This window comes from Pipra filicauda, unplaced genomic scaffold (genome assembly GCF_003945595.2).
Source record: "Pipra filicauda isolate LSUMZ 115617 unplaced genomic scaffold, ASM394559v2 scaffold30_size5312502_pilon, whole genome shotgun sequence".
Lineage (NCBI taxonomy): Eukaryota > Metazoa > Chordata > Aves > Passeriformes > Pipridae > Pipra > Pipra filicauda.
The window spans coordinates 1,519,269-1,529,839 of NW_024104432.1; the positions used below are offsets into that span (position 1 = coordinate 1,519,269).

The window sequence follows — 10,571 nt, forward strand, 5'->3', positions numbered from 1 at the left end:
AAAATGAGGACCACACAGCACATACTTTGATTACTCATTTTCTCTTAAACATTTGCCCATATTACTGAAAACTAATTCTCATTCAGCACTACTGGTTTTAGCCTACAAAAGCGTAAAAAGAATCTGAGGTTATAAGACTAGTCCAGATGGGGATAATCCCTCCCTGCAGTCAGCAGGCAAGAGGGGGTATTTTTAGGGAGAGGTTCATGTGGAGGTATCTGTTCCTCTCTATTGTTGTCCTGTTGTCTCTCTCAGCAGCTATAAAGGGACCTCACTGTGATTATTTCAGATGTAGACATCTGCACTATAGATGTCTATGTTCATTCAGAATCTCACCTCTTGTTTCTAAATAGTACAACCCTTTGCTTATTCATACTTTAATAGAATAGAATATAATAGATTCTTTATTGCCCTTTCATATTTCTTTGGCAATAGGTGTGATTTCTGGGTTTGCTGATAAACTGTTTCCATGAGATAGTGTGTTCTTCTGCAGCATGCAGTTAGCTGTGGAGCAACTTATCTACATCCCAAGATGCAGGTGAGAAAGGTTTGACAAAGCCAGGCTGTGTGATTTATAGCTGGTTTATACCTAATTGTAATGGTCAGTTTGACATTAGAGCTGCTCAGGAACATGGCTACTGAGAGCTGATGGGTGGCAACCAGTATCTTGGTAATAGTGTGGAAGGAGTATAAACTGGCCTCATGGTCAGGCTTCGTGAACGAAGATTTGGGAAGGGCTCTACCCATGTTTGTTGCAAGTGCGTTGGTGGCTGAAAAGGCCAGTATGAGACAGGTATGTCCGGTTGCAAAAGGCACGGCAGAAGGACTCCTTAGGTGGTATCTTCTGCAAGGCACGATTCTGTGTTGTCTTTTCTCCTCAAGGGTGATCCTGCGTGCTTTCTCAAAAGCATCAGCAGCGTTATAGATGGTGTGTCTCCAGAGCTCCCGATTGGAGGCCAGAGTAGACCAGTTATGTTGATCAATATGGCCAAGGCTGAGATGTTGTTTCAGGGAGTCCTTGTATCTTTTCTTCGGGGCTCCTCTCTTGCGGCAGCCAGTGGCAAGTTCACCATAAAGCAAGATCTTAGGGAGGCGGTGGTCCTTCATCCTTGAGACATGCCCTGCCCAGCACAGCTGTGTTCTCAGCAAAAAAAATGACCTAGAGCACACAGAAATACACAGTCAGTCAGCCAAAACCGTCTTTCTGTACTTACTTCTTTGATGGATGCTGTTTACCTCCACTCCTCTTCTGAGTTCCTGGGCACTTATTGCCTTCAACCCTTCCTACAGCTCACTCAAAATACACCACTGAGATTATCTTCATGAGCATTTATCATACCTCACAGAACCACAGAGTCAGAGAATGGCTGAGGCTGAAGAGAGGTCAACAGGTCCAGCCACCTCCTTGAGCAGGGCCACCTAGAGCTGGTTGCCCAGGACCCTGTTGAGATAGCTTTTGAATTTCTCCATGGTCAGAGAGTCTACAACCTCCCTAAACAACCTGTGTCAGTGCTCAGTCACTCTCACTGCAAAAAACTTTTTCCTGATGTTCAGAGGGAACCTCCTGTGTTTCAATTTTTATCCATTGTCCCTGGTCCTGTCACTGGGCACCACTGAAAGAGCCTGACTCTGTCCTCACTTCAGGTATTTATAGATATTGATAAGATCCCATCTGAGTCTTCTTTTCTCCAGGCTGACAGTCTCAGTTGTCTTGGGCTTTCCTCATAGAGGAGGTGTTCCAGTGTCTTAATTATGTTTTTACCCTTCATTGGACTCTCTCCAGCATGTCTGTGTTTCTTTTGTACCAGGCAGTGCTTATTTCTACTTCTATGTTTTGTTGATAAAAATTCAAACTTTTTCTAGATTACTATATTTAATCTTGTGCAGGGTATTCTATGAAACACATAGTAGAAAAGGTGATAGGAGCTGATTTTCTCTGTCCACCAAAAAAATAATATTGCTTACTAGGTTTTAAAAGTGTCCAATCCTTACAATACTAAGGAAATAAAAACCAGAAATTGCCCTAGTACATGACCTTCTTCTGAACACAGACAAAGAGTACCATGCTGAAATAATCAGGATTTCCACACGCACAGCTCCTGAGAGACCACCAGGAGCAAGGTGGAGGTACATGGGCAATGAATGGAGAGCTGAGCCATGAAGACTGAAAAGGGAGTGAGAAAATCAAAGTACTTGTGCTCTTGCACATCTTCACAGTCTATTCCATGCTTTCCCAAAGCTCTAAGAAATGGTTGGGCAGTCCAATGTCTCAAATGATCACTGCTTTGGGAAGCAGAAGGTATACATGAATACAAGAAACTGAGAATATGAGAAAGACAACACACAACAGTGCCAAATGAAGCTTGCATTCCTAAGTGTGGTATTTTCAAGGGTAAAAATAAGAAATTAATAAATTTTCAAAAGCTTCTAATGTAATTTTTTTTAATAACATCATAAAATAAACTAATTGTGTATAGTATGTTTTTATGTGTTATAGACATAAATTTATTTTCCATGTTCCATATAGATTGTAAATGTGTCGTAGCATCAAAATAATAATTTTATAAAGTCAATATACTGCTTAGTATTATATTTACCTTATTATTAAAAAATTTAGAGGTATATATAAAAGCTGAAAAGCAGTGGCATAATTTTTATTCTCCTCTGCCTGCAAAAATAATTGTATTAAACTGGATGAATAATGAAAGGATGAAACACTCTGTATCATCATCATTTTTCTATAGTCATGTTTTATTAATCAAATTCATCAGTTTTTCTGTTTTCTTTAAAAATATTCTGACATTTTCAAGGATATTAAAATACAGGAGAGGGAGTGAGAAAGCAGGGCACGTGTCAGTAAGAGATCAGGATCTTACCATTGTAGCGTTTTTTGATTTTGATAGTTTACGTACGCTGATCTTAGGAAACTTGTTGAGGCATCCAAGCAAAATTGGCATAATTACATGGTAGCAAAAAATCAATATCTGCTCTGTACTTATTAAGTGCTATATCTAGGCCATGTACTGTGAAATCAAATCCAAGGCAGCTCACTTTTGGCACCCCAGGTCACCAGGTTGTTTTGTTACAAATGGAAAAAATGATACTTCCCAAGTCCAAGAGTGACAGTTCTTGTCCTAAGCTTGAGTTTTCTTATGGGCCTCTGAAGTGTGCATGAGAGTCACTTAGGGTCAAATCCCTGAAAGTGGCCTCATCCACCTCCCCTGTACACTGTGGGCTCACTGTGTTTTGGGATCCTACCTCTGGGACTGGGAAGAGACAGGAATCTCATGACTTGAACAGAGTCTGAAGGGAGGTGAATCCTGCCAGGCTGCACATCTATGTCATTGCTACCAGAGGTGAAGTGGCCAAGGGTGACTGTTTTGGGCTAGCAAAGGAGAAATTAATGTGGGGATCTTCTTTTGCAGTCTTAACCAGGTCCCAGACTTTTTTTTTCTGACTCCTGCTCCTTTTCATTCACATGCAGCCAAGGGCAGGTCTAAGTGTCCCTGGCTACCGTGCTGTGACCCTGTCTGAGCAAACACACCTGGTTTGACAGATGTGATTGCACAGTCCTTGTGAGGGAAAACATCTCCTCTGGATTTTGACACCCCTTTGGAAAAGTAAAATTAAACTTCTGGTTTAAAAAGGAAAGCAGGCTGTGCTTCCATCACATGCTGTGCTCTTTTGGTGCCATCCACCAAAGGCTCATTCAACTTCCCATCATCTCAGTTTGCGGATGTTGTACATACCTATACGAAGCACTGACAAGAATAAGGAAGTCGAGGGTGGGAAAAGCATCATCACCTCTTAATGGTTAAGAAACAGAGGGAGCAGAGCAAATGTTGGAAGAGAAAGTTAAAAGAGGGAAATTCTTTACCTTCTGATAGTTCCAAGTTTGGCACTACTCCTTGCTATAAAATTCTGAGGCTCAAGATACTTTTCTAAAATATATTTTCCTCTTTGCCTATTGAATAGAGAAACAGCTTCTGTCAGATGCTGCAAGTCTGACCAAAGGCCCTGGAGAGCATTGGCTAACTCTATTTTAAGAGAGTCTCAACTCCAGTGGTCCAAATTCACCTCTCCTTTTGTTGTGACTTCCTCTAAGATCGTGCCCTGAGGTTCAGTATCACCTTTCTGGAAAACCTACCTTCCATGCCTCCCAATGGCATCCTTGAGTGATCCTTGAGAATCACTGTGGGCATCCCAGCATGTCTGACTTTGGTTAAGCTTGTTGCAAAGCAAAGCATACTGTTTTTTGTTGAGCTAAAATGACAGCTGAAAAAAAAGGACATATAAACTATAAATTACTGACACATTTGTTGAGCTCACCAGGAATCCTGTTCAACAGAAGGTGCTGGGAAACACAAGGCTTGAGTTTACTTATCCTTTGTTTCAGATCAGGTCCTTTATGTTTCTTCATGTAGTTTGACCCACCTTTCCAGACATCCAGCAATAGGTAAAATGATTATGACAGTTACTCTGAGAAGGCAAACATTCCCATGGCCAAATATCTGCATAGCCAGCAGCAGAAATTGATATTAAGCTTCTACCACAATGACAGCAAGGAGCACATCGATATTCATATAGCCCTTCAGTGATGGTGGATACCCCTATGGTCACAGCATCTGCTGCTTGTTGGCTGTTGAACTCCCAGAGGAGCTCCTCATGGGCACTGTGAGCAGGTCAGCAAGTGCTGTGTCACTGCCTGGGTAGTAACTATTGTTCCCATGGTGTTTGTCAATGGACTGGTGGGGAAAAGCAAGCTGCCTTGGCAGGGTATAAATTCCCCTGTCCATATACCAGCTCTCCTTCAGCAGATGCAGAGCACAAGACATGAAGTTCCCTATGCCAGCTACATTCGCCCTGCTCCTCCTCTGCACCCCAGGCACAGGGGAGCGTGAATACACCTCTGTGCTTGCTGTGCCCAATGGAGGCCACTGGGGCAAGTGGGGCAGTCGGCAGTTTTGCCGCTATAGCTATGCCAATGGATTTGCACTGAAGGTAAAATTCTCTCCATTTCCTACCATCTCCTGTTCCTGCACCCTGGTCTAAAGCTCTCCAGCTCCCAGTACAGTCTTCTCCAGAGTCTAAGGACTTTCTGCAGAGTTTTTCTTCTTCTTGAGTATGGTAATATGTACATAAAACTGTGAGTCTTCTGGAACATATTGCCACTGTAGGTAGACCAGAAAGGAAAAATACATTTTTTTTTTTCTTCTTAGGCCAAGAGTTCTCCCATTAGATACAGTAAAAACAGAGTTACTGCCAGAATTCTTTTGCTGTCAGATAGGATAGAGGTGTGCTGGCAGTTGCATAGTCTGCATGTGGCGGATGTTGCTGAGAGAAGTCACGTCAGTGCTAAAATCTGCTGCTGGATTCAGGGAAAGAGACATCCTCCACCAGTGTCTCTCCTGGAGCTCTGAGACTCTGCCTTACCCATTGGGTCAGAAATAGAAACACAAAGAGCATGTTACAAGGGTTGTATAGGTTTCTAGTAACAGGCATCTTTTCCATGTACTTCCCAAAACATTTTCTCTTTCTCATTACAGAAGGGAGTGGGGACTGTTTATGACAGGCATGTCAAGGACTTTTCCTGGCTCTTCTCCCTCTTACCTTTATCTCTGCCTCTGTGTGACTTGTACTGCAGGTGGAGCCTGCCCAGTTTGGAAGAGATGACACCGCTCTGAATGGCATACGCCTGCATTGTCAAGATGATTCAATAACTGAGTCCTTGGTGGGGGAGTAAGTAACACTGTGTTTTCTCTCCTGTTTGTCATGCACCAGCTCACCAAACACCCATGGGTGTTACCATTTACAGGAGTCTCGTCTCTGACTTGCTTTGTATGTACAGTGCTGTAACATAGTGAATTAAAACAGGTGGTTGGGGCTTGTGTTCATTAATCTTTATGGTAATTAAACACAGTTACCTCACATTACTACTTTTTGTTTGCTCTTGAAATTTCTGCAGAGCACTGTAAACACCTGAAATATGGTCCCAGGCATAGAGTATTTCTTTGGAAATCTGCAACGTATGGGGCAATATGAGAAAAGGGGTTTCTAACCACACATTTTGAAACTGCTTAGGTGGCCCTGCTGCAGGGAACAGTACTGCACCTCTGGATAGCAGAGTGTCTGCCCTCCCCGGTGTCTGGTGTGCACTTGTTACATGTGTCAGGGATGCATCATAAAACATGTGCTCAGGCTGCCCTTGAAGTTTCCACCAGAACTGTAACTGTCCCGGTGTTTTTCTGATGAGATATCAATGAAGAAAAAATACACCCTTGGAAGACAAGGAAAAAAAAGGAGAAAATAAAGGCCCCAAACTGCAGCAGGATGCTGTGCTGGTCATGGCTGTGAGCAAGGAATTGTTAAGCTTCAGAGTAGCATTACAAGGAGAAGGAGCCCTTTTCAGCAGTTTGCAGAGCCCAGACATTCTTCCATTTGTTTTTTGTCAGGTGGGGTACCTGGACCATCTTCCAAGTTTGCCCTGGAGGCTACTTGACCTCCTTTTCACTGAGAACAGAGAAATCCCAAGGAGGAGGTGATGACACAGCAGCCAACAACATTCAGTTCAGATGCTCAGATGAAACTGTGCTAGTAGGTGATGGACTGTCGTGGGGAAGCTTTGGCCCATGGAGCACAAGCTGCAAGATATGTGGTCTCCAGACCAAGGTAGAGCCACCACAGGGGCTTAAGGATGACACAGCACTCAACAATGTGAAGTTCTTCTGCTGTAAATGAGCACTTACTCCATGTTCATCACTGCCTACACATTGCATATCCCACAGCAAATGAAGTATCAGTAAAGCTTTGCTCTAGCTTCCTACTGGGACATGTCTGTGATGTTTTGACTGCTTGCATCTTGCCATACTGGCCCATGTCTTAGATAATAATGTGTTTATGCTGTGCATTCATCTAAGTGTGGTACTGTATCATCTAAGTGGGCTGTATCTCCCCAGAGGGAGTGTGCTCTGCTGGCCCACCTAGCTGTTAGAGTAAACCATTTTCATAGGACTTGGGTTTTTTTGTTTGTTGCCTCTGGGCGTCATACTCTAAATAGAATGGGGAGAATCCAAATCAAAAATAAACTCTATGTCAATAATCCATTTTATTTATGCTCCAGTTTGCTGGGTAAGCTGGAAATTATTATCTTGTCCTGATGTGCTAGACGTAAAGAATGTACTCTTCATTTGGGGAAAAATCATGCCTGGAGATCATTACTGTGCATTGATGTCTGAGCCACGTGGAACAGCACAGAGCTGATGGTGGATGTTCCTTCTGCCAGTTCACATCCTCTCTCTCCTCAGCTCATACATAGCAGCCATCACCACTCTATCTCTTCATCCATGTAAATATTTCTTCCCATCGTTTACCTCAAAAAGTACTCAAATAATAACTATATTTTCTTTTATGAGAAATACTATATAACAGGCAAAGCAAGAACAAATTTGATAAATACTTTGGTTAAAAGAGTTTTGATAAAAATATCAGGGGTTTGCTTTTGAGTAGATCACTGCTCTCTCTATCCTGTGTACTGTCTCCGGTGGCAATAATCCATAGCTAATTCTTTCTGCAATAAAAGGTTTCTCTGCATCAGGGAAGTGATGAGTAGGAATTTTATTGGCAAAGCCAACAGCAATCATTGGATGTTTGGTGCTTGGTAATGTTGTCTAGTGCTGGCCCTTGGAGCACACAGTAATTTCTCATAATGCTTGTGTCATTTTGCCTTCCAGTCCCCATTTTGACCTCACAGGAATTTTCTTAGTGGTGGGTGATGAGTGGAGAAGCCAACCATATGGAACTCAGGACTGATTGCACCTACTGCAACCAAGTGGAGATAAAACATTTCTCTTGACTCTGTCTGTACTGCATAGGGTGTTGCTTCCCGTCTTTTGCCTCCTGAGGCACAGCTGGGATAAACTGATGCATCTCTAATGACATTATCCAAAGTTACTTAAAGTGAAGCACTTACCAAAGCCTCAGTAGTGCAAGAAGGTATCTTAGAAAGATTTCTGGATTTGAATGATTTTATTTTAAAAAAATTAATACGAAATTTTCCAGTCAGACCTTCTGCTTCAACTTTCCACAGGTCTGATTTGTTTCATCTCAGGATCTGATTTATTTCTTAACATTTTAAGTTGGTTTTCTATAATTTGATATTTCTAAGTGAGCCTTTAACTGCTTTCTGTCCTCCTCTTGACTGCAGACACTTTAAGTGTGCAACTGCTTTATCAAAGAAAAGCTTGTTTTGAAAAACCAACACAGTCAGCACTTGAAATACAAGGGATTATTAACTTCAAGGGAGCATTTTGTAACTTCCATCTCAATTTAGAAGTTTCTGAAAAAACTCTTATTTGTCATATATCCAGCTGTCTGTAAACATAGAAATCCCTCAAATCCCTCAGCTCTAGCATTTAGTTGCAAGAAAAAAAGCCAACAACAAAAAAACCCTCAAACCACAAAAAACAAAACCCCAACAAAAAAACCAACAACACCAAAACACCCTGCCCAACAAAATAAAAGAAAAAAGTTGGAACCTTTTTCTAACAAGTTGAACTAAACTAAATTAAATCTAAATTCTGATGCTATCGGAGTTAGCTGGGGTTAACAGTGACCACACAGAAACTTACTTTCCAAAATGACCCTTTTCAAACCTCACACATGGAGATATCTTAATTTGAATCTAGTTGCTTGGCTTCCATTTTCTTATGAAATAGGAATAATTTAATCTTGCAAACTGACATCCAGTATAATTAGTGAGATGATATTTGAGGGCATAGAAAAAAAATAGCTGTACTGATGTAAACAAAGCAGGCTTCATTTGATGAAAGTGAACAGGAATCATGGTAACATGATTATCTGGATTATCTGCATTATCTTCCAAAACCTGGGGAATCCCTTTGCTCAGGCAGAGGCAGGTAGCTGCATGCACTCCACAGAAGTCTTGGAGGGCCAACTACTGGTCACCTTCCTCCAGAATATGTAGGACAAAACTCATCAATTATTTTATACTACAATACTCTATGATCATGTCACCAGCAAATGTGGCAACATGACATTTCAAGTGCTTTTTTTCCTCACTGTGTGAGTAAGTTGTATCTCTTGGAAAGATATGCTGTGTGAATCCAAGTTGTGCGTGGAGCCAGTTATGTGTGGGAAAAGAAGTCTGTTAGTTTCTCAGTTCTCCAGGTGGAGCTAATTCTTGGAATGATCATTACCACTGAGCTAAAGTGCTTAAAAGAAGGAATTATTTTCTTTTTGAGTGATTTGTTCAAGGAGCAGTGCCTGTTTTCTTATGTGTGTGTATATGTGTGTATATGTAAACAATTGAAAAACTTGAACTTCGTATTGCACATTTCTTCTCCAGAGGGTAGGCCAGGCTGGAAGACTCTGAACATCTGATACTTCTCTGCAAATGAATGACTCAGTTAAATTTTGAGGTTTCACTTGCAAAGAATTATTCACAGCACCACCAAAACTGAGCTGTTATGCTTCTGTGTAGTACCAGGTGTAACATAGCTTCCTACCAGTGCGTGAATGGACACTCCAAATGAGAACTGTTCCAAGAGATGTTTGGAAGACAGAATACCACCTCCTCTTAACGTACTTTCTTCTGTACTAATCGGCAACTTCAAAATCAAATGGGTATGTTTTTGTGATCTGAATATTGATGAAAAATTTCCAGATTGGTCTCCACTGAATAGTCCACTCACAAAACAGGAGTCATACACAGAAAAGATGGGGTGGGACCTGAAAGCAGGTGTCAGCCACTTGCTTCATTCAGAGTGGAGGAATCAGAATTTTTCAACAGAAATAAAGGTATAAAAACATTACCAAAGTGTACTGTAACTGGAATCTGTGAGTAGCTACATCTTCATCACTTCAAAAAGCCACTGTGTGTCTCTGGCACATCTAGGAGTTGGGAACATGTTACCAAAGAAACAAACACACAGCTCCTATGCAATATTAATGGGACTAGTGCCAAGACCAAGGACCAAGCAAGAATTATCCCTGAATCTACTGTTAATGTGGCAATTTTGGATCTGAAGTATGAGTAGGCTTGGGGAAGGCAAAGAGGAGTTTTCCACCAAGCTATGCATATGTGGCACAGTTCCCAGGGAGGCTGGCAGAAGCAGCAAGTCTGGAGCTTTCCAGAAGTGATTTTTTTAAAGCCAATCCTATTGAATAAGCCTGAATCAGACCCAGAACAGACATGCTGTTAGTTGTGCTCCAGTGAACCTAACTTTGAGTCTGCTTCTAGAAAGCTGACCTTAGAAATCTTAGCCTTTATGGCTTCATTGTTCCTGTTGCAAGGAAAATAGATATCCCATCCATCACAGGTGTTCTGAAGCTTAAGTTATTAGTTTTTGTGAGATGTAGAGAAAACATCTGAAGATACCTTAGCTACATACAATTTTTAATACTATATATGAAGAAGATTTGCACCACGCAGCTCATGCTCAGTGTCATAGTTAGCAAGTGTTGCAACCCCATAAAGCCAGCCCTAATTAACTAGTGTGATTGCCAGTGAGGAAACAGCTGAAAACATCCATTCTAGAATTTTCTGAGTCTAA

The 10,571-nt window shown here is 41.5% G+C and overlaps 1 protein-coding gene across 1 annotated transcript; it reads left to right on the forward strand.

Annotated features, from left to right (window-relative positions):
* Window positions 1–4,782: 4,782 nt before the first annotated feature.
* LOC113983550 (vitelline membrane outer layer protein 1-like) lies at window positions 4,783–6,738 on the forward strand (the record flags this gene model as incomplete). Its single annotated transcript, XM_027712754.1, has 3 exons — window positions 4,783–5,001; window positions 5,645–5,739; window positions 6,453–6,738. Coding segments are annotated over 3 exons (600 nt in total), but the record flags the coding sequence as incomplete, so codon positions are not given.
* Between the last annotated feature and the right edge of the window lie 3,833 nt (window positions 6,739–10,571).